The sequence below is a fragment of the Orycteropus afer genome, unplaced genomic scaffold (assembly GCF_000298275.1).
Source record: "Orycteropus afer afer isolate SDZICR_OR568_19922 unplaced genomic scaffold, OryAfe1.0 scaffold00020, whole genome shotgun sequence".
Classification (NCBI taxonomy): domain Eukaryota; kingdom Metazoa; phylum Chordata; class Mammalia; order Tubulidentata; family Orycteropodidae; genus Orycteropus; species Orycteropus afer.
This window is the reverse complement of record NW_006921607.1, coordinates 20,749,215-20,774,350: the sequence shown is the minus strand read 5'-3', so window position 1 is coordinate 20,774,350 and position 25,136 is coordinate 20,749,215. Positions and strand designations below refer to the sequence as shown.

The following is a 25,136-nucleotide window of genomic DNA, read 5'->3' as shown; positions in this document are numbered from 1 at the left end:
TCCTGTGCCAGCCTCACAATCCTTGCTATACCTGAACCCATCGTTGCAGCCACTGTGTCAATCCATCTTATTGAGGGCCTTCCCCTTTTTTGTTGACCCTCCACTTTACCAAGCATGATATCCTTCTCCAGGGAATGGTCCCTTCTGAAAACATGATCAAAGTAAGTGAGATGAAGTCTGGCCATTCTTGCTTGCAAGGAGCATTCTGGCTGCACTTCTTCCAGGACAGATTTGTTAGTTTTTTAGCAATCCACAGTATGCTCAGTATTCTTTGTCAACACCACAACTCAAAAGCATCAACTCTTCTTCAGTCTTCCTTATTCATTGTCCAGCTTTCACATGCATATGAGACAATTGAAAATATAGTCATATCTACTACAAAAGACCTCTTTAAAGTATTAAAAAGCAAAGAGGTCCCTCTAAAGACTACAAGGTACCAGACCCAAGCCATGATGTTTTCAGTCACCTTGTATTCATGCAAAAGCTGGAAAATGAATAAGGAAGACCAAAGAAGAATTGATGCCATTGAATTATGGTGTTGGAGAGTAATATGAAATATATCATTGACTGCGAGAAGAATGAACAAATCTGTCTTGAAAGAAGTACAGTCAGAAGCTCCTTAGAAGCAAAGATGGCAAAACTTCATCTCATATACTTTAGATATATTATCAGGAGGGATCAGTCCTTGAAGAAGGACATCATCCTTGGTAAAGTAAAGCATCAATGAAAAAGACGAAGACCCTTAACAAGAAGGATTGACACAGTGGCTGGTCTGCAACAATGGCTCAAACATAGCAACTATTGTGGGGAAGCCACAGGACTGGGCAGTGTTTCATTCTATTGTACATAGGATGGCTGTGAGTCAGAACTGATTTGATGGCACTTAACACCACCAATACAGGAAATGCCAGCAACAGGGGAGGGTGTGAGAAAGAAATAGGACATTTGTTAGCCAATAATGAGTGTGTTTTCAAGCCAGCTACCATTGGAGGAGAGTCCCTGGGTCATGGAAACAGTTATAGCACTTGGATGCTAACTGAAAATCTGGTGGGCTAAAGCAACCCTAAGGTACTTCAGAAGACAGCCTTGGTGATCTACTTCCAAAACATCAGCCATTGAAAACCATATGGAGCACAATTCTACTGTGACAATTGGGGTCACCATGAGTTAGGATCAACTGACAGCAACTGCTTTAGTTTTATTTGGTACCTATGGTGGAAGCAAATGGAATTGAATCCCCAAGGAAACTGAATAGCCGTATAGGACAACTATAGGGCTGCCATGTGAGAGAGGGCCTGGGAATGTACATATCAGTAGGTGGTTGAGGGTTGCTGGGGGCTGTGTGCTGACTGCCCAGCCCTTCAGGCTATGCATCCATGGAGAAAGCTCTCAAGCAAAGAATGGTGGAGTCTTGCAGTGCTTGCCTCTGGGAAGGTTTGTGGTGAGCAGGGTAGACCAGAGGGAATACTATGAAAAGCACAACACAGCAACTCAAAGCTAGTTGCCAGGGACCTGTGGGAGGAATATGCATTCTCTGGCTCTTTTTGCAAAATTCCCAAACCCTTTAGCTCTGTGAAGTTTCTCCTCCTTTGCTCCAACCAAAGTCTGGTCTCTCTCTTCCAAGAACCAGGGCTGCAAACTGGTTCTGCCCCATTCAGTCATGGCTGATGAAGTGAAACCAGAATGGACCCAAATTTGTAAAATGTGGGTGTCCTGGAACAGTAACCGAAATGGGGAAGATTACAAGTTGACTCCCACTTAGAAATTTAATCTCTCTCTTAGAAAACAAGGACAATATGTGCATGGCAAAGCAAGCAAATCCTGTGAACTGCAAAGTCAGAAACAGTGCTGCCCTCCTCAAAGATGGCAGCCTACCACACTGCTTTGAATGTAACACACTCCTGGCAGAAATCCTATCTTCTGTATCAGGCTCCTGCAAGGGCTCACTATGCCCTTTTCCAAGTCTCCCATTTCAGGGCTTCAAACCATAACGTGTCCCATTCTGGTACACCCACATTTTACAAAGTCAGGTCTGTTCTGAATTTGCTGTGTCAACCATAACTAAACCAGTTCAAACCTGTTTGAAGCCCTGCTGAGAACATGAAAGTTACCTCTACCTATGGAATGAATCACTGCCCACCACCACTGCCTAGTAAAGGGGAGAAAAATCATCTCTTCCTCAGAGCATTTGGTATCATTGCCAGAAACAGAAAAGTATTTTATTTTTGAAGTAAATTTGATGTGTTCCATTTCTGCCTGGATCAGGCTGTCATCTCAAGTCTGGGACATTCTCGATGGAACATAAAATAGGCATAAGTTGTATGTGTAATGGTTTTACTTCTGTTTAGAATGGAAGCCACTTGAGGACAAGGCTTGGCTTGAATTCATTTGGGGCCCCCAGCAGCACACAGTGCAGAGGTACAGGAGGTACACAGGAAACGTATGTGAATGAGTAAATAAGTAAATGAATGAATGTGTTCTTTAATTAATGGAATGTGTCCCGAGGCCAGTCAGCATGGTATAGAATAAAGAGCACAGGCTTTAGAGTCTGACAGACTTGGATTTAGTCCTGTGTCTGTAGAGGGATCATGAACACCAATGAGAATGCAGGATCTACAACTACACATGATATCCAGGATGAACCTCACCAATAGACTGTTGAGCAAGGAAGCCAGACATACAGGAGTATGGAGTGTCTGATTCGATTTATGTGAAGTTCGAAAACAGGCAAAACTGGTTGATGCTGCTAGAAGTGAAGATAGAGGTTTTCCTGGGGGAGAGGAGTAGTAGGGACTAGAAGAGGGCATAAAGGAAAAGTCTAGGGTCTAGTAATGTTCTGTTTCTTAATTTGGTGATGGTTATGTGGTTCGGTCCAGTTTTTGAAAATTCATCAAGCTGTGCGCTTTTCTGCATATGTATTTTATATTTTATACATATGGGGGGCTACTAAGCCCACAGCCATTGAGTTGATTCTGACTCATAGGAACCCCCCTTAGGTTTCCAAGGCTGTAAAACTTCACCAAAGTAGATTTCCTCATCTTCTTTCCATGGAGCAGCTGGTGGGTTTGAACTACTGACCTTTGGTTAGCAGCCAAATATGCCTTATACACTGTGCCACCAGAGCTCCATTTACACACAGACACAAAGGGAGTCTGGTGGTGTAGTGCCTAAGGCATTTGACTGCTAACCAGAAGGCTGGTGGTTCAATCCCCCCAGCCACTCTTTGGAAGGAAGGTTGGGCAATCTACTTCCATAGTGATACCACCTCAGAAACCCAAGGAGGGGTTGCTATGAGTCATACCTGACTCAATGGCAGTGAGTTTGTTTCTTTATACATACACACACACACACACACACATATAAGTAGCTATTTATATATGTATCTTTTAATAACACATTTCTGATGGAACAGATGAGATAAACAAAAAAATCCCATGTTTGTCACTTCATCATTGTAATTTAGAGAAGTGGTACTCAACGTGTAGTCTACTAAGACCAGTCCCAGTTTGCCAACTTACTGTTAACTATTCCCAGTAATATAAGCGTAGGAATTAAGAGGAACCACTTAGCAACGTTCATAGCAAGCTGACATTGTCCTAATACCCAAGTGCATGGCCAGTGGTCTCATCTCATTGCACAGAGTATAAATCAGTTTGGTTATTGCCAAACTCACAGGATGAGTCACCTGTGGTGTGGTATTCATATTATTATTGGTCTGGAATAGATTGGAAAACACAAAACTGGGCCTTCACCATTAATTGTCTGAAAAGTGGTGATTTAGAGTGAGTTGCACACAGTTGAGCCTCAGTTTCTTCATCAGTGAAATGGGAATAACTATCCTGATGCCTCCAAGGTTTTGGGAAGAGAAACAAGATGATGTATGAGGCAAGCGCCAGACAGCAAATGCTTCCTGTCTTTGTGGAGTCTCGGCCACAGGGTCTGCATTTTTATTAAGCCCTCCAAAAAATCTTAAGCAGGATGCCACACTTTGTCACTTCTACATGCTGTGCTGCTAATCTGGTAACCACTAGTCATATGGGGCTACGATGTTTTTGAAATATGATCAGTCCATGTTGAAATGTGTTCTAAGAGTAAAATACACACTGAATTGCAAAGACCTAGTAGGGGTGAAATTTTTATATGTTGGAATGATAATATTTTAGATATATTGGGTTCAGTAAAAATTATTACTAAAATTAACTTCCCTTCTTGTTTACTTTTTTAATGTGGCTGTGAGAAATTTGAAATTACATCTGTGGCTCACACTGTTTCGATTGCACAGCATGGCTCCAGAGTGGCAGCAGTGGAGGGTTCTGGGGCATGATCTGGCAGGTGGTCAGAAACTGGCAGCTCCCATGCCTTCTCTCTCTTCCTCTGATGTGCCCCCAAGCAGGCTCCCCCCGGCTTCCTGAACGAGGTGTTGACCTATTTGTCTGCTGGCTTGTTGTACAGATCAACTACAAGGCGGTGGGCTCACTGGATCCGAGCGCCGACCTCTCCAGTCAGAGGGGGAAGGTGTTCAAGCTCCGCAACGAGACCCATCACCTCTTTGTGGGCCTGTATCCGGGGACCACCTACTCCTTCACCATCAAGGCCAGCACAGCAAAGGGCTTTGGGCCTCCCGTCACCACTCGCATCGCCACCAAAATTTCAGGTATTTCTCTTAGCAAGGGAAAAGGCAGGGAGACCTGGTGTTGTTTGGTGCTCCCATCCCTGTTCCTGGGAGGTAGAAAGGGGTAAAACCAACTGTTAGTAGGTCTTTTTGGAGCAATCGGGATGTTTCAGACCCCGAGTGTGCTACCGTCATAGTCTGTGTGGGGATAAAAAAAAAAAAAAAAACCTAATCTATGAACTTCTGAAAATGTAAAAAATATATTAATTTGGTATGACTCACCAAATAATATGCCACAGGGTTGCATTAAATAGTACATTCTTTTTGCATACAAATTGGCTTGTAATAAGTGATTTGTTTTTCAGTCATATTTCTTTTGGCAGGGCAGGACACAGCACAAGGTCTCATGAAATGTCTGATTAATGACTAAGTGACTGTTACAGAGTCCCAGTGCTCATGATTACAACCTGTCGCCATCAGGAGGGCCACCTCCACCACCTGATAGCATCTGAGCAGAATTATCTCAGAACCTTTCCTGCCATTTTCTTTTTCCAAAGTACCTGTGCAATTCCTGTCTGCATGCATATGCATTTTGCATAGATACAAACCTATGGTGTTTTTTGTAGCTGAACTTTTTCATTGACCTTTATGCAATAAGCATTTCCCATGTTGCTACATTGCCTTTATCATAATGTTCCATCAAGTGGATAGACAATCATTTAATGAAACATACCCCGATGGTTGGATATATTGGCTGTATCCATATTTTATGGACATATATATATACATACACACATACATGTACACACATATATATAATTATGCTTCAATAAACAAGTTAAGGAATAAAATTCAGTTCATTCGTTTGTATTATAACTTTAGGATTGGATTCCAGAAATTGAAATACTGAGTCATGTGGGATGTAGGTTTTAATAGTGCTTAATAAAAGTGGCTAAATTACCTTCCAAAGGGATTAGATTTAGTTATACTTCTGCCAGTTGGGTATGAGACAGGAGAGCTCATGAAAAAAAAGTAAAAAGGGTAGAGGGGAACTAGTTCATCATTGCTTTAATTTGCATTTTAAATGTGTTTAACAAGTCGACTTCACTTTCTTCACATCTTTGCTAAGTAGTAATATTTCCTGCATTTTGTTGTTCATTTGGTGTGGAACTTTTTGATTCCTGAGAGTTACTGAACCCCTAATTGCCACCCTTCCCTAGACTCTACTGCACCTTAAAGGAACTGCAGACAGGTTGGAAGTCAAGGCCTTTTTGGCTGAAAAGTTGGGATGTCATATGATTCTTACCTAACTCCTTTTCTGAACTTCATCCTTCTAGTCATCCTTAGTATCTTCAAGGATAGCATCAAAGGGAGATGGTAAGTGAGGTTTGGGACCTATGCTTCGCTTATCTCATCTGTTGCCTTCCCAGCACCATCGATGCCCGAGTATGATACCGACACCCCACTGAATGAAACAGACACAACCATCACGGTGATGCTGAAGCCCGCTCAGTCCCGGGGAGCCCCTGTCAGGTGAGGAGGGCTTCTTGGCTTGGAGTTTGCTGTTTCCATTATCTATACTACACACATCTCCAATTGAATCATGTTGCTTGCAGTGCCCATGGATAAGACTGGTCAGGAGCCAGGTTTCCCAGAGGAAGATCTGCCACCCAAGCCCAATTCCAAGGGGGCTGATGAGCTAGGAACCTCTCACCACACAGAGGATTATTAGGGCTAGATTAGAGGAAACATGCTGATGGGGACCTAAGGAGGGCTGGGAGAGAACTTTCTGGAACATACCTTATAGAAAATCTAATCAGTGGGGTTGATACCTGGAACTAGTCTCCTGGCAAGATCATCCTTCCACATCATCTTGCCAGTAACAGACAGATAGATAGACTTGCTGAATTCCAAAAAAAAAAAAAAAAGCAGCTCGGAGATCAAAAATGGAATGTGATCTTGGGACTAGTCTAGTTTAGGATCTCAGTGTCATAGAGTCTGATAGAGAGTTGCAGTCAAGTTCACATTTTCTGATCAATAACAAGAGGCTGTTAGAGTTTAGGAGCATACTTGAGTTTAGACAGATAATGCATATCAGCAGCTAAGGTGACCGAGTGCAAGTTGAGCGTAGCCATCTCTTTCAACAAGCTACACTTTGCAAAGGGGCAGCAGCTTCTGTGCTGACCGCTGGTTTTTCTGAGAGCTCCATCAAGTAGGACTGCAGTCCCTTGAAATGAAGCAGAGTGTTGGGAGGAATGGCTGTCAGATTGGCTCAGTTCAATTCAACAAGCATGCATTGACTATCTTATGTGCCAGGCATGGGGTGGGACCCAGGGGATAAAATGATTCATACATTCATTCAGTCAGTCATTCAACAAACACTGATTGAACACCTAGTCAGTGTCAGGCACTATTTAAGTGTTTGGGATTTGGTAGTGAACTAGCCATGACTAACTTATGCTCTAGAGAAAGTCAGGAGCTCAGGTAGCGTAGTGCCTAAGGCACTTGACTGCTAACCAGAAGGCTGGTGGTTTAAACCCACCAGCCACTCCTCAAAAGGAAGGTTGAGCTATCAATCTACTTCCATAGTGATACTGCCTTGGAAATCCAAAGAGGAGTTGCTGTGAGTTGAGTTTGACTCCACAGCACATAACAACAACAACAGAGAAAGTCAAACTCTAGCTGGGAAGACAGAAATATGAATAAATAACTGTGATCCAGTGCATCCTTGTGAGATAACACATAGGTCATTATGACAGCTCAGAGGAGAGAATTCCCAGAGATGACCCTGATCTATCTTAAATGATGGATAAGATTTTGCTAATGTGGTCAGAGGGTCAAGCATGAGCAAATGCATGGAGGGGAGAAGTAGCCTGCTATGACGGGAGTAACCCTGAGTGGGTAAGGTTTCTAGAGCATAAAGGTCAAGGCAGGAGTGGTGGGATGAGAAAGGGAGCTGTGAGTAAGAAGCTTGGGCTTCTTCCCAGAGAAATGGGGGGCCAGTGGTGAGATGCATTCAGCATGAATGGGACACCAGAGGCTGGTAGACCAGCCAGGAAACAGGCTACTGTGAAGGTCTGGGTCTGCATTTTCCAAACTTATTCCAACTGTACCCAGAAATGATAGGCAGTGGAACAGATGGAATCAACTGACTGCCATGTGCTAGTTCCCACCTATTCTGAAAACTGGGTGATGCACTACCCTAAGTCAGATGTGTCTACAGGCCTGGCAACACATATGTGCAGTGTGTGTGTGACACCAGACCATATTCTACACATGTGGAACTCAAGTTTTACCTTATGTTCTACACATGGCTTGTTCTAGTACTGTTCTATCTGTGATGAGCCAAAAACAGCTCTTCAATCAGAAAAATAGTGGTTGAGTTCCTGCTTTTCTTCCTGTTACTCTCTTGTAAACTTTAATGAAGTAACTAGACTCAGAAATATCCTAGAACACAGAATGAGCAAGAAAGCTGAGTTTCGATACAGATTGCCCAGGTCCAAAGCCATGTGTCCCTTTGCGACCACTAATGGCTTTGCATACAGCATAAAGAATTATTGTTTCACCATCAACTGAGGAATGGATATCCAAATTATGGTACATACACACAATGAAATACTATTTAACACTAAAGAATAATGTAGAATCTGCAAAACACCGCATAACGTGGATGAACTTAGAGGACATTATGCTGAGTGAAATAAGTCAATCACAAAAGGACAAATATTGTATTAGTCCATTATTGTAAAAGTTAAGGAAAGGTTTATCTATTGAAGGAAATTTTCTTTGTTGGTTACCAGGGGTGGGAGGGTAGGGGAGGGAATGCTGTTAGATAGATAGAGATAAGTATTGATTTGGGTGAAGAGAAGGGCAATGTACCAAATGTGAGTGACCAATATGGCAGCATTGAGAATGAGAAAGACAGAGAGAGGTACATGGGAGGTACAGACAACAAATATGAACCCTTTTGCACATACAGTACTGCGTTGTCAGTGAAGGCAAACATGGGTATATGGATGGATAGATGGGTGGACAGGCTAAATGATTAGGTATGTCTATGAAATGAGGAGTGTATCCAAGAACATATATAGGGTTGGCAGACAATGGTCCTATAAGTTTATGTGAATGATCAGAATTCCCAAGTGTATAGTAGAGCTGACAAGGGGCAAGGTTGTGGTCACTGCTTGGTCACAGCCAACTACCCAGAGGAACCGAGTAGTTGAACCTGCAGGCTTGGGACCATAGTCGCAGGAGACATCAAGCTCAATGCTCAATTCGCATAACATACTATATAAAACATTGTTCCACCTCCTACTTTGGCAAGTAGCCACTGGGATTTTAAAATCTAGCAAGCTGCCATCTAGATGCAACGATGAGTCTCTCCTTGTCCAGAGCAAAGAAGAATGAAGAAAACTAAAATTCATGGAAACAATTAGTCCTAGCAAGTGGTACACCATCCGATCTACAGTCTATACAACTATAAGACCAGAACTAGATGGTGCCCGGCTACCACTGTCATCCACTTGGAAGGAGATCTATGTAGGAGATCCTTGATAGAGAGGGAGAACAATGTGGAACAAACCTCAAAATCATTTGGAGGAAAAAAAAAAAAAAAAGGTGGGGACCAGGTTTGCTGGTCCGATAGAGTCTGGTGGAACCACTGAGACTATGACCCCTAGCTGCCCTTCAGGTCTGGAATTGAACCCACACCTGTGGTTTCCAGCCAAATGAAATACAAGCATCTGAGTTGAACATTTACCTCAAGTAGATATACTCCTTGGAGAGATCAATCATGGGAGAAAGAAGGGCTGCTTATGCACAGGGAGACAGCTCAGGAGGCAGGAGTGTATGGAGGGATGGACACTGGGAAGAGATAACTATGGGGAGGAATTAGAAGGAGAGATGTTGCACTGTGGTAAACTGTGGTCAATGACATGAGACAAAGTATATGTGAACTGCTGTATGGAAAGTGAATTTTCTCTGTAAATCTTTACCCAAATCACAATAAATAAAAGGGGGGGGGGAGAATTATTGTTTGAAAATCTCAGAAGACTTCCCAGATGACAAAACTGTGGCCCAGACAAGGGAAGCAGCTTGCCCAAAGTTGCACAGCAAGTTAGCAGTTAACCCAGGAGCACAACCCAGATCTGACCCAAAGCCCATGACCTATAAAACTATCAGCAAAAAGACCTTATCAAGTTGGTGTTCCACCGTCGGGCTACAGGGTAGATATGAATTCAGCCCAGCTTCCAGTTTGCTATCTGCTGTGGGGGGTGACAGAAAGAATTGGTGACAGTAATGGGATTCAAATTCTGGACAAGATGCTTAATCACTCTCAGCCTCAGTTTTCCTTTTTTGGGAAATATAGATAGTATCTGTGTCACAGAGGTTGAATAAAATATGGAAGGGCTCAGAGCAAGGCAGGCCCTCAGGGTGTTAGTGCCTTTGTCAACTTTGCTTCTTTCCTGTGGAACTTAGGAGATTCTGTGCAATACCATTTTTGAAAATCCATGCACTGACGGTTCACAGGGTTGACTACTTCCTTCCAGTTTGAATTTCCAAAGCTATTCAAGGCTTTGGTTCCATTGAGAGGAAATGCGTGCTTTACTTAGTCCTTGCTCTTAGCAGCTGTTGAGGTAGCCCCAACTCATGGCGAACTCACGCATAACCCATCAGACCATTGTCATCCACAGACTTTGCATTGACTGGCTGTCAGATTGCCAGGCCTTTCTTCCTAGTCCATTTAATCTGGAAGCTCCACTGGAACGTGTTCAGCCCACACGTCTCCACTGACAGATGAGGGTGGCTGAGCAGGAGATGCCTTGGCTGGGAATCGAACCTAGGTCTCCACCATGGAAGATGAGAATTCTACTGCTCAACCACCACTGCCCTCAGTATCAGTTCCTTAGGAGCCCCTGCCATTTGGTTCAGAAAAAAACATGTTCTAGTGTACTGGGAAATAGGTAACATGAGCCCTTCCCACTGACAGGACACATTTGATTTTTGTACAGAGGATCAGGGAATTATCCCTGGGAGCAAAAGATCATGTGTTTGTAAACATCTGAGAAGTCATCGGAAGCTAGCTTCTCACAGATTGGAATAATTATCACCTCTTTGTATTTATTCAGCAGCTACTATGTTCCAGGAATTGAATCCTGACCAAACATTATCTCACTTTTAGAAATGAGGAAACCAAAGATTAAGGTCACAGAGCCAGCAAGTGATGGAGCCAGGATTCCCACCCAGCCCTGTCTGATTGCAAAGACCAAACTCTTCACCCCCGACAAATAGGCCCCTTGAGCAGCCCAAACCCATGTGCATGGGAAAGCTTTCCCTGTTTCTACCAAGGAAAACCCCTTACGCTGTCCCTCAGAGCCCACACACTCTTAGTTTGCACATCTTTTTAAGAAGCCCATGCATCCTAAGATTACAGTAAATTAGTAGGAGGGAGAAAAGAGTGGGATTACTCAGCAGCAGTGAGAAATGACAGTTGGCAGGGAGCTACTGAACAGGGAAACTGGTCTACACATGGAACAGTTAACTCAAGAAACAAGGAGGTCTTTGTGCTACAGCCCCTCACTGCCACAAGCATTCATTAGTTGATTCATACCAAAAATGCGGTATTGGATTCCATGTCTTCAAATGAAAAGAGCCTATTAGTATTAATTTAATGAGCAAGCACTTACTGCATGCCTGTCACTTTACATAATGCTATGTGTATCCTCACAGGGTTGCATGAAAAGGTCCCCATTGTGCAGATATGGAAATTGAGATAAAGAGCAGCTGAGCAAGTTGACCCAGGCTTGGAAGCTAGCAAGTGGTGCAGGCAGAATTTCAACCCAGTTCAGCTGACCCTAAGCCAACACTTATTTCACCACACCACACTACCTCCCTAAGAGAAAGATGTGTGTGATATATTTTGGTGACATTTTCATCTGGAAAAAAAAAAAAAGATTAAAATAAAAGAAATGTCACTGCTCAGAGGGGCAATGCCTGGTATCTGGAAATGTGTGGCTGCTTTTCTTCGCAAGGTTCTGGATCATTGAGGGTGGGTGGTGCACTCAATTTCTTGGATTATTTTCAGACCATTGTTGAATATTTTCCAAGAAAAGGAAGAGACCAATCAATGCTACCCAGAAAGATTTTCGGGACAAGAGAGGTGACAGCAATGACAATATCACAAAAAATTTCAGTTACCTTAACCCTCTTTTCCCCTTGAACCCTGGGCACTAGGACACCCATATGGGAGCAGTTGCCCATTAGATCATTCAACAAATACTTACAGAGCATGTGCTATGTCCCAGGAACTGAGCTGAGCACTGGGGATATAGCAGTGAACAAGACAGATGCACCCCTAACTGCTTGGGGTTTACCATCTAATAAGTGTGTGAGTGTATGGGGTAGGACATTACGCAAGAAAACAAGCAAGCAAAATAATGAAACCAACAAAACAAATAAGATAATATGAAGCCAGTTTGGACAAGTGACTCTAGTGATTGACAGAAAGAGTAGACTGGCTGGAGGGAGGAACAAAATCCAAGAAAGTGGACTGATGTAGAATCCCACAGCTTGGGGGAATTGGGATGAGCAGGAGCATGTAAGAAGACAATAAAGATGCTCTATGGCCACAGGACTCAAAAAACTCACACTAGATGCACTGGGTCAAGGATAAAGGGTGTGTGTATGTGCTAACCTCATGCTACTTTGCCTTGAACCGTGTTTTACCGTCAACCTCCACCTAGGAGTAAGCTGGGTGGGAAATACCATCTCCATTTCAGAGGCAGAAACTCAAGTCTGAGATAGTCAATGACTGGCCCAAGGTCATAGAGCTCATTACAAGTAGAGCCAGTCCATGAACCCAATTTTCTAACCTGAGTTCATTGCTTCCCCAGGAAGTTCTGAGCTCTCCATGGCTAGGATGCCAATTATGGCATGAGGTGGGCAAGCCAATTTCTTAGGGTCTTCCAGTGCAGGATTGTTTGGGGCTAACCTGTAAGTTGTGAACCCCAGTGGGTCTTTCTCTGAGTGGAGCTGCCTGTTCTCACATAGCCTCACCCCTGAAGCTTGGCCTGCAGTTCTCACCATGTCTGAGCCACACTCTAGCCCCTGCTCTGCTGCTTACCACCCTTCCGAAGTCCCATGGGCCTGGCTTCACTTAGTAGAGCTGAGCATGCAGGGAGGTGAGGAGAGTGGAGTGGAGGATTGCTGTGTGGGACTCGGGCATGCTTATCCCTCCAGCCAAACCACCTCGCAGCTTGGCCTATTTTTCTAATACCCCACAATGGAGATTTATTGCTTTTGCATTGCTTTCTCCAGGCCTCCAAAGATTTATTGGTTTTTAAGTGACAGAATCCCAGAATTGCTTAAAAGATCAATCAAATAGTGACTAGAATCTAATATTCTGCTCCAACTCGAACATGCTGAGCCCTCTTCCCCCACGCCCCACCTGTCACGCTGATATATCTGTAGTAACCTTCAGAAGGAAGTAACTTGGTCATGAATTAATCACCCATAATGCATCCCTGAAGTGAGGCTGGGACAGAGCCCCAGATTCTAGAGCAGACCCCTGGCTGGCTTCCTCAGAGATGTCCTTCACTTCACTTTCTCTCACCTGCCCATTCAATCAGTCATTGAGACCTGTCAGTGCCACTCAAGAATCCTCCCTCGGATTAGGTCTCCTCTACCCCAAGGCATAATGCCTAAGGCACTTGACTGCTAACCAGGAGGCTGGCGGTTCAAACCCACCAGCCACTCCTTGGAAGGAAGGTTGGGCAATCCTACTTCCGTAGTGATAACTGCCTCGGAAACCCAAGGAGGGGTCGCTAGGAGTCAGGGCCGACTCGATGGCAAATAACAACAACAACAACCCCAAGGCCACTCTTCTGCCTACTCCTGGGACCTGCCAGATGTTCTTGCTGGTTTGGCTGTCACAGTGTCTCCCCACTCAATCCATCCTCCACTGGCTGCCAGAGTGATCCTTTAAAGCATAAATTGGATCAAGTTACTTTCCTGCTTAAAATTCCCCAACAGGTCACTGATTTTCTGCTACATTAAGTTCAAGCTTCTTAGTGCAGAATTCAAGGTCCCTCCAAATCTGGCCCTAACCTTCATTTGTGTGTTTATTTCCTCTTACTCTTCCCCTCTTGCCATATTTTATTCAGCAGTGTCCTATTGGTTTCCTTCAGGGCTCTTTTCTGAGCTTTCTACTGTGATATGCACTTTTTCATATGGTTTTGATGTTGGTTTTTTCTGTGCGCTTCACTAGGCCGTGAGCTCCAAGAAACCTGGGATCTGACACTATTGGATCTTCTTTACTCGGGCCGTGCCTGGCACATATTAAAAAACAAACCAACAGTGGCCAGTGAGTCAATTCCAACTCATTGCAACCCCACATGTGTCAGAGTTGAGCTATGTTCTATAGGGGTTTTCAGTGGCTGCATTTTTCAAGAGCCTATTGCATCTGGGTGGACGTGAACTTCCAACCTTTCAGTTATCAGCCAAGCCTGTTAATGATTTCCACCACCCAGAGACTCCATCTGGCATTTGATAGGTGCTTTCAAAACATAGCTAATTAAGTAAGTAATTCAGTAAATCTTTTTTGTGCACCTGGATGCCAGGTGCTGGCCCTATAGAGATGCACACCACACACCTTGCCTTCCGTTGCCCTCAAGTCTGTCACAGTGCTATCCAATAAAACTTTCTGTGATGATGGAAATATCCTTGATTTGCACTGTCCAATATGCTTGTGACTCACCCTGTGTGGCTATTGAGCCTTGAAATATAGCTAATACAACAGAGGAACTGATTTATTTTATTTGAGGAGCCACATATGGGTAGTGGCTACCATGCAGGTCTACAGTGAATGCAATCAATCAAGGGAAAATAGTGATGAGCTTGTGTTCTTGGTCAGAGGTTTCCATGAGAATGCAGTGAGGAGGCATTCATCATTAGTATAGTAGGTGTGGGCTCCAGCAGGGCTTCCTGGAGGCAGTGTTGCCTGAACTGGCACCTATGGGGAAAGGGGAGTTAGCTTAGGGGTGAAGCACAGAGAGTGGCCCAGATGGAGGAAGCAGCATCTACAAGAGCCCAGGCAGGAGAGTGCATGGTGTACTCAGGGATGCTCAGTGCTGGAACAGAGAGATGGGGAGAGAGGCAAAGAAGCATGCGGGCCCACTCTGCCCTGGCCACTCCTGTATCAGGGACATGCATTTTCAGTCTCCACCAGAGTGTGGCCTCCTTGAGGCCCAGGGCTGGGTCCCAGAGGCAGCTCCTAACTCAGGCCTGAGGCCTCTTATGCTCTTCTTGCCACAGCTAGAGCCAGTTACTGGCATCTGAGTTGGACACATTGGAAAAACAGAGGCACATGGACTCAATCAGGTCGAACCTTATCCAATTGATGCACCAGGTACCTTTGGTCAGTTACTTGATCTCTCTGAACCTAAAGTTCCTTCTTGGCAAAATGGGAATACCCATGTCACAGATCATCGTGAAGGTAAAATAAACTAAAGTGCATAATAAGCAACTGGCAGTCGTTCTGTATCCCTGTTGGGATTGGCCAAGCTGTTGAGACAAGCAGGGGCTCCCTGCAGCAGGTAGCCATGAACAGGATGATCCTCTGTCCCCCCTGTGTGTTGTGTCTGTGTGTTGGAGTCTCTTTTAGTGCTCATGTAAGACCTACTGCTTGTGAAGTGCTGGTTGGTGAGACACTTAAGGGAACCTGTAGTCATCCCCAATGGTGTCACAAAGCAATATTACCTTAGAAACAGATCCTCAAATTTGAGCAGCTTTCAGAAACACAAGAGCAAATAGACAAGGGTAGGGTGTCTCAACTGCTGAAGGAGCCGCAAAGGGCTCAGGGCAGTGCCTCCAAGTCAGAGGAGATGTTGCTTTAGGTTGTAAAAGCAGAGCAAAGCAGACCTGTAGCCCCCAGTGAGACCCACATGAGTTCCCTTAACTAACAGAGACCTTATGGATCCTGGAGACTAGAGGAGTACACAAAGTCAAAGCCAAGCAGGAGAGGTGAGCCCAGATGCTAGGAAATGAGCCAGTTTATCTACTCAATCATTCATTCATTCATCAATTCACTAACTAATTAAATCAAATCAGCACATACGCATTGAGCAAACAACCATGTTCCAGATACTGTGCTGGGCACTGGAGATTCAGAAATGGACAAACAGGTAAGACCTCTGCCTGCACACGCAATGTACATCCTAATAGCAAATGTACTTCTTTGCAAACTATGCCACAGACACTAAAGACAACTGGTTATCAGTTGAAGCAGATTCTTGTTCCCATGGCACCTCATCCAAGCCAACCTCGATTTCAGCTGTAGCTGAGGGGGAAGATTCCATAAATATATACAGGATCCCACCTCAAACTCCAGCACCTATCCTTTCTCTTAAGCTCCATGGAGCTTCACCTGAGCAGGCAGGTTGAGCTTAGAAAGGCAAAGGATTGAATGTGACAGGAACAGCCTCCAACCAACAGAAGATGGGAGTCCAGACATCCATGCTCTAGACTGATGTACACTCCACAGTTCCTCAGATGCCCCACTGAGATTGCGCCCCAGTTGCCCACAGTGGTAGGCAGCTCAACTATGCATATTTATTGGGTTTTCCACCTTCTGTGTCTTACTTTTTCCCATGAAAAGGGGGATCAGACCCAGACTAGGGAGTCAGGAGGTAGTTTAAGAGAAACTGAAAGGAGGCCAGTTGGACAACAATGAGGAAAATAATGCAGAAGACAGTGGTATGTGATGGGATTGGGTGTGCAAGAGCCAGATCTGCAGGGCTTGATATAATCATATTAAAGACTTAGGATGTTATGCTAAGATCAATCAGAAGTCAAGAATGGGTTTCAAGCAAGTGAGAGATACAATCCATTTTACTGTTTCAAATATATGTTTCTGGCATTAATTTATAGATCAGATCAGGGAGGACAAGAATGGTTCGGGGAGACTAGTTGGGAGACAGTTATGGTTGTCCACATGAGACATGAGGGTGATTTAATTAGAGTGGTTGTGATGATGGAGATAAAATTTCAAGAGGTAAAATTATATACACCTTGGCGATGACTTCTCTATTTTGAGTCCAGGTGGTGTGAAGTGAAGGAAAAGACATTGCCCAGGGTGACTCCCAGATCTCTGACTTGGTTAGTGGGATGGAGGATGATACTAATATTTATAAGCCAGTGAACAGAGAGAGCAGACAGAATCTGGAAGGACACTCTATTTAGGAGAGCCTGGTCAATGGTAGCGAAGATGGTGTGGTTTGGGAACTAAATGAGAGAGCTAGGAACCAACCGAGCAAAAACAGGCTGGGATCTGATGTGTGATCCCGGTGGGTGCTGGGGACTTCTGAGGGACTGCCTACAAGGTCACTTAAGACTCGTGACCTGTTTTCATGAGCTGTTCGGGGCATGGTGCCAGAGTGGTGCAGCCCCAGCTTGGAGGACCAGAGGTGAGAGAGGCTGAAGAAGAGAAGACAGCATAACATGACAAATGGCTTCTAAAGGTCACTGTAAGTTCTTTTCATTCCCTGATGAGATTCCAGACCCTTTTACATTTGACAGGTACAGCTAGTTAAGAATGTAGATTCTGGCTTGCACAGTGATTAGCTACAGTGCAAAACTAGAGACCCAGCCAACTTTTAAAGAAAGAAGAAACTTTATTGGGAAGAAAAGGAAATGATTGCCAAATTTCCTCCAGGATTCCTTTAATAACTGTGACTCCCTGAGTGGGAACACATGAAACAATCACAGAAGGGTTTTGCCAGTGCATGAAGCTGCAGTGAGCAAAATTGGAATCATTACCGTCTGATTCTCAGGCACCACTGTATGATGGTGTCCAATTAGGAAGAGAAATGAAAATTTAGAGGGTTTATTAACATGGGGTAGCCTGAGGATTTTATGGGGCCCTGTCCACATTGGGAAAGATGAGAAACTGCAATTACATTTAGAATCTCTTCCTCTAAACATCATTTGTTCTGCTTATTTCCCCAGCTTTCTGGGCCACCTTTGCTGGAGGCCAAAGATGAGGAGTGCTGTGTGCCCCACTTTGGTGCAGGTGGGTGGGCAAGAGTCATACCCACATAAAGCATAAGAAACTTTAGCCCTATAAGTGATATTGACTGAATTGTGTCCCCCCAAAATAGGAAATCCTAATCCCTGTACCTGTAAATAGGATCCATTTTGGAAATTCATATTTTCTTTTGTTATGTTAATGAGGTCATACCAGCATCATGAAAACCAAACCAAATTCAGTGCCATTGAGTTGGATCCGACTCATAGAGACCCCTCCTTGGGTTTCTGAGGCAGTATCTCTATGGAAGTAGACTGCCCAATCTTCCTTCCAAGGAGGACCAGCAAAGAGTGGCCCTATACCTAGTTACTTCTGGGTTAGGAGCAAAGTAGAAAGAGACACTTACACAGAGAAGAGAAGAACAGACAGCAGACGACAGAGAGAGATGCATCTAGGAGCACCAGGAATGCCAAAGATTGGTGAAAGCTACAAGAGGATGAAATGGACAAGGAAGGACCTTCCCCTAGATCCTTGGCCTGAATTTGGACTCTTAGCCTCTTAGTCTCCAGAACTGTGAGAAAATCAATTTCTGTTCTTTAAAGCCATCCACCTGTGGTATTTCTTTATGGCAGCACTAGGTAAGTAAGCCAGCAAATAGTACCACTCTGCTATTTTTTGTTTGTTTGTTTTTCTTCCTGCTCTTCAAAGGTAAGTTCTTAGTGGTCAGTACTCACGTAGCCAAGCCTAAAAGCATGCTGGGACTTCATCACACCAAATTGGGAAAGGGGAGGAACCAGATACAAGAAGAAGAAACAACCAGAAATAAAGAATAATGGGATGAACACTGCTGCAGGGCTGTTTCCCATGGGACTGTCCCACAGTCTAAATATGGTGATTAAAGGGGCAGATACCTATCACCAGTGAAAGTACAGAAGGAGAGAAGGGCCAGTCTGGTGGCTGCAGCACAGCACAGAGCTGCAATTAGTCAGGAAAACACAGGGAAGAAAAGTGAAACTCAAAGGATTTTGATGGGTTTGTGGTCACTTCAAGGAGCCCTGGTGGTGCAGTGGTTAAAGTTCTCAGCTGCCCTCAAAAGTTCAGTAGTTTGAACCCACCAGCTGCTCCACAGAAGAAAGTTGTGGCAATCTGCTTCCATAAAGATTACAGCCCTGAAAACTCAATGGGGCAGTTCTACTTTATTCTCCAGGGTTGCTGTGAGTCAGAATCCACTAGAAAGCAATGGGTTTGGTATGGGTTGGGTGGTCACTTCAACTCACCCTATTGCATTGCAGGTCCCTTTTATAAGCCCCCCTAGTAACACAGCTTACCAAGAATTGGCTCTGGTGTTGAAGGATTCTGGATTATATTCCTTAAACTCAAACCAAGAAGCAAAAACAGGTGTTTGGGGAGGAATATTTTAAATGGAGCAGTCGACAGAACATGAAGAACGAAAGAGTGTTCTATTTTGGACCGTCTGCCATCTGGAGAGATGGAGACAGGGACTGTTGCTGGCATCAGGGAAAGGAAAGTGTGGTTGTCATGTTCACCTCCTACCATAGGGACTATTTAAATTCTATAAGTCTGGAGTGCTGGAGAGACAGCTGAGCAGGCATTTTAGCTGTGGGAGTCATTAACATCCAGGTGGGATTTGAAACACGGGAGGAGTGGATGACCTCATCCAGGCAGAGTGTAGACTAGAAGAGGTGAGGAAAAGAGGTGAGGAGATTCTCTGTGAAACTCCATCAAAGTACCACACAGGAGATGACGAAGGACTGGCCAAAGCGGTAAAAGGAAAACCAGTGTGGCATTAAAACCTAACATCCAAAGGAACAGTGGTTCAAAAAAACAAACAAAAAAAAAGAGGTCCACATTTTCTGGCATGGTTTTCTTTAAGAGCTCCAGTCAGTTCTGAATATAATAGAAAAGAAAGACACATAAGTTGATCAGGACAATGAGAAAAGGAAGATGATGATGTCAACAAAGGGATTGAAAATGGGCCGTCTGGCTCAGGCTTGGTAATAGGAGGATATGAAGGTAGATGTGCAGAAAACAAAGATATTGAGAGCCAGGTGACCTCAATGTTGTTGAAGAATCTGTGTCAAGGGCACAAAACAGTGAGAGGCTGGGAAGACAAAAAGTGGTATTCAGAGAGTAAGATAGGTGAGGTTTCGGTAATGGAGTCCTATGGAATAATATGGTTCATGTTGGCAGTGATGGAGGGCGGGCTTAATGGATTCAAGGTAAAGGTCATGGGAGCCAAGTATTTTCAAGGAACAAAGAGACCACATTATGGATAGAAGGACTCTCTAAGTAGATGGTTCTTATGATGCTAACCCGCCCACCCGGGGGAACTAGCAAGAGCGACAGTGATTCAGCAAGGTGCCTCCTCCTGGTTCTCATTTTTCCTCTAACTTTTTCTGCTGACTTTGACTCCACAAACTGTTCAGGGCCCCATGACAGTTTGCATCACTGCTTTGATTCAGATCTTGCACAATTTATAACTGATGGCTCTCAGTCTTTCTGTCTGCAACTGCTCAAAGGTCAGACTTTTAAGTCTGCCTCCATCAAGTGCATTTCTATAGCCTGATCTATTGATGTTCTTCTGAGCCAGTGCATGGATCTTTGCCATGTTAGAATCCAAGGAGGTTTTGCCCTCTTCCAAAAAGCATTCCACACAATGCCTGCTCCAGCTGCCTGGGGCTGCTCAAAGAGTTGTCTCCTCTCAGCAGCAGTGAGAGATGATCCTGAAAGCCCTGTTTTGGTTTTTGGTAAGAAAAGACCAACTTAAAGGTTAGAGTGTTAGCCACTAGGCAAAGGGAATTTGTGTCTACCGCCACCCACAAAGCAACTCATCCTACTCTTGCCTCATTACAAATGCTTGGGGTTTATTGTTTAGTGAATTTCCATCTGTGCATAGGTTTACCAGGCAAGTTACAAAGATTATCGATGTATTCCTGGCCAGGGCCGGGCATAACAGCCCTAGTAACACAGCAAGGATTGGAAGACAAGATTTTAGACTCATGCTGTCCAATACTATAGCCACTGGCTGCATGCAGCAATTTAAGTTAAAATTAAAGAAAATTAAAACTTGAGTTCATTAGTTGCACTAGCCTCATCTCAAATACTGAGCAGCTGCATGTGGCTAGTGGCCACCATATGGGACAACATTTCCATCTTCACAGAACATTGTATTGTGTAGCATTGCTCCAGACCCTAGGAGAGTTGGTAGAAAGAGGTCAGGATCCCTGTTTGGTTTCAAAGAGGCTATTACTGCAGGAATTTGGGATCAGAAGTAAAGGCCAGGGATTCTGTCATGGGAAATGGGGAACATAATAGGGGCTTAGTCACAGCCATAAAATGTAAGTCCCAAAAGCCAGCTTGGGACCTATGGCAAGGATGACTTGCTGCTCAGACCCTAACCTACTGACCTAGACTTCCAAAATTCTGCATTACCCTCTCTAGGGATAACGTCTGGGAAATTGTTTAACCTCAGGGTTTTCAAACTTGAGTGAACATCAGAATCGCATGGAGAGCCAGTAAACATGTAGCTCGTACCTGTCCCCAGAGATTTAAGGATGGAATCAGAGGAGCTGCATTTTTTGAGCAAGAGTCCGGGTGATGCTGATGCTAATGGTCTTGGGCCACAATTTGAGTACTACTGGGTTAGACCCTAAGGAGCTCTGGTGATGGAGTGGTTAAGCATTTGGCTGCTAACCAGAAGGTTGGCAGTTGGAACCCCCCACTCCACAGAAGAAAGATGAGGCAGTCTGCTTCTGTAAAGATTGTCTTGGAAGCCCAATGGGAGTCACTATAAATCAAAATCGACTTGATGCAGTGAGTTGGGCGTTTGGTTGGTTTAGCCTATAGATGGCCTCAGGTATGGACAAAGGAAGCTGTCCAGGCTACTAGGTATTCTCTTCTATGTTGCCAGTATTTGCTCCTCCTCATGATATTGGGGAGCAATTATTTTTCATTTCACTGTGGAGTTGCTCCTGTTGTTTCTATAGCTTTCAGACTCCTCTGTCTCTTTTGGTGTGCGTTTCAGCATGAGGATAATCAGTTTTAGCTCATAAGAGCGTAACTAGGATCTCTACCAGCTTATTTTTCTATCCCTGTCCACGTAGGGGCTAAAAAAAAAAAAAAAATCCCTATTATGATGATGACAATGACTGGTGTCTGAAATAATTCATGTTGTGTTGTTTCATGCTGATAGCATATCTGAATATATCACTTCAATGCAGATGTTGGGGCTTAGGTGGAAGATGGATGTTTCTGAGCTGAGCATCAAAATCTGAATAAATCTGTATTCTTTTGTGGGAGGCTGAAGCAGCATGGGAGATACAAATCCATTTCTAACATTCAGTCTATAAAAAGTTCCATATTTTCTTAGATCGGACAAAATATATTGAGTGCCAAAATGCTGCAGCAATATGGGCACTTCACTCAGCTGTGTTGGAATCTGTATGCGTTGTCCCTCCAGGCCAGTTTTGATTATATTCTTTTTTCTTTTATTGCAGTCAGCAAATCTGAATTTGCTATTGTGGGGAAAGCAGGAAGAAGAGAGAAAAAAAAATGAGGGTTTTCAACCTTCAGAAAGTTCAGAGGTTCAGTCTGAATAAGCACAAAACCTTTCAGAATGCCTCTGAATTCCTTGAATTTGCAGAGCTGCTCAGAATCCCAAGAGGACTACCTTGTCCATAGGATTCCAGCTCTGCTTTGTGGCTAAAAGGCAGAGCTGGAGTTGTGAGAGAGGAGTGGACTTAGAGAAAGTGGAAAGAGGAATCCATGTTTTCAAAAAAAGGAACTTGGTTCCAATCCAGGCTAAATTTCAGCCCGTTGTTCAGTTTCTTCAATTCAAAGCCATCTGCTTCCCGTGGCTCTCAGATAACGTCTCTCCTGCCAGGACACCCTGTTCCTTCTTAATTGAAATTAGTTTCCAAGAATAGTTGTCCAAGGCAGTTTCCAATGGTAGGAATGTTTTGAAAGTCACAATAGGAGTGGAAGCTTTGGGAGGCAGATGTCTACACATGGGCCAGATGTTCAACAACATCACATGGTCTAAACATCCATCTCATTTCCAAAGCCAGGAGTTCTCTCATTGGCCTCTGCAGCTCACAAATGGCTCCTTTGAAGCTGGCACCATCTCTCCATCAGGGACCTGTAATACTGCAAGTGTGAAGGGAAACAATCACTACCATTCAGGTTTAGAGCAATGTGTTTCCCAGGCTTAATTATACCACAGGTATATAAATTACAGAAACATGTTAATGCTCCCATGATTAAAATTATAGAGTACCTAATTGAAAAAGCATAAACTGAATTGAAGAACTCATAATTATAGTTTGCTTTGAGGTGTTAATTTCCTCCATAACGAATGCATAATTTCTTGGAACCTGAAAAGGTGGCCTTTGCATCCGCATGTAGGCTACAGACGGATGGGAAAAGATTGTCCTCTTTCAATTCAGAAAGTTGACAAGGAAGGTTTGGTCCAGGTTTGAAGCCTGAGAGAACCTTGGAAGGCAACCTGGGAAGGAGGTGGAGTGGGCTCCATACCAAAGCCCCACCCAATTCACATGCACTGGACATTGGGACCAGAGACTAATGAGGACCCCTTAGAAAACTTTTCTCACTTGCCTTTCTCTTCCCTTTCTAACTTCTCAGCCTTTGTCCCAGCTGGTTTTGGTATATATCCATGCCTGTAACACAGTGGCTCTCAAAGTGTGGTTCTAGACCATCAGCATCTGGAAGCCTTTTATAAATGAAAATGTTTAGGCCCTGCCCCCACACCTACTTCATCAGAAGCTGTGAGGATGGGGCCCAGGAATCTGTGTTTTAGCAAGTCCTCCAGGTGATTCTGATGCATTCTAGAGTTTGAGAAGCATGGTTCTGTGAAATGAGTCACAGCCACCCAAAGTCAAATCCAGCTAAGTTTTGTTGAGCTCCTTCTATGGGTCAGAACCTGTGGCTGGTGACTGTGATCTCCTTTTTTCACATGAAAAACAAAGATTCAGAGAAGCTGGCTTGTCCAGTTCATATTATCTTTAATAGCTGCAGGCTTTGTCTGTAAGTTCTGACAGAGACTCAGATGCTTCATGATGTCAATGTTTTTCGTTGTTGTCATATAGTTTTTATCAGTACCTTTGCTGGGAAATGGGTTTTCTGGGACATCGTAGAGCTGGAGGCTGAGATGCTACTGGGAATCGCTTCCAGGTGAGATGTCACTTTGCTAATGCTGAGTCTAACTGGAGAAGGGAGCGGGTCCTAACTACCTGTAGTAATTGCTATTAAAGGCATAGATTGTTAGTATCCATTCTTCCTTTACAGTGATATGAACTCTAAGTATGAAAGACGGTACCACAGCTCAAAAGGAAACTCTTTGGATTTGGGGAGAAAGTCTCCTTGCACAGTGACCCAAGCACTGTGTCCCACAGTGTCCCACTCTGTGTCCCACAGAGGACTCTTCCCTAAGACACATTACATGGACATCTCTGTTTGAATGTCCTGGTTCTCTCAAATTTCTGTTTCCTAGTCTAAGCACATCAGAGGTTTTTTTTTGTGTGTATGTGTGTCTCTGTGTGTGTGTGTGGGGTCTGTTTTAGGCAATCACTAGCCGTCAGAACAATAAACTTACGTCCCTGGTTTATAGCATTCCATCAGGTTTTTAGCATAATTCTTAGCCATTCCCATATGGCTGAAGATTTGGGTCATTTCCAGTTATTTTTTGTTATAAATAACCCAGCAATAAACATATTTATTCAAGTTTTTCTTTTGGTACTGTGTATTTAAATAAGAAAAATCCCCAGGAGTGTAATTATATTGAAATGAATAAAATGGAACCAAAGTGTATTGAATGCTTACTCTTATATGCTGGGCACTGACAGCCAATTCATATATATTAACCTTTTTTCATTCTTTAATTAAAAAACAAACAAACAAACAAACAAACCTTAAAGTAACAAATGCACATACTTGGAAAATCCTATAGTCAACTATGCCCTCCCCAACCTTTTACCACCCCTTCCACTCCCGTGCCCCATTAAAAAAAGGCAACTGTGTTTCCATTCTTTGCCTTTCCTTCTGGGAACTGGCAATTCTACTACCTACTGTGCTATTTTAAAGTTATTGATCGCAGACATTATCTGTTTATTTCCTGCTATGATAGATGAGAATTGGGCTGTATTAAATCAGCCAAAACCTCCCCTCTGTCTTCCCAATGTTGTTATACCACTATATTTAGTTAAATAAATTTTATAATTGTAGAGAATTTTATAACTCTCTAAAAGCATGCTAATTCACAGCCAAGTGGCATACTATTTTTATTATAGTATTATATAATTAACTTAATTCTGAGTATGTACCAGACACCATTTTAAGTACTTTACATATATTGTTGTTGTTGTTGTTAAGTGCCGTCGAGTCATTTCCGACTCATAGCGACCCCATGCACAGCAGAACGAAACACTGCCCGATCCCGCGCCAGCCCCACAATCCCTGCTATACTTG

At 43.7% G+C, this 25,136-nt stretch overlaps 1 protein-coding gene across 1 annotated transcript in view; it reads left to right on the top strand.

Moving 5' to 3' along the window:
- PTPRT (protein tyrosine phosphatase receptor type T) overlaps positions 1–25,136 on the top strand; it is a 557,720-nt gene that overhangs the window by 162,696 nt on the left and 369,888 nt on the right. The window contains exons 4-5 of the mRNA XM_042783611.1: positions 4,453–4,654; positions 6,043–6,145. Coding sequence (XP_042639545.1) covers positions 4,453–4,654; positions 6,043–6,145 — 305 coding nt within the window. The remainder of the gene's footprint in view (positions 1–4,452; positions 4,655–6,042; positions 6,146–25,136) is intronic.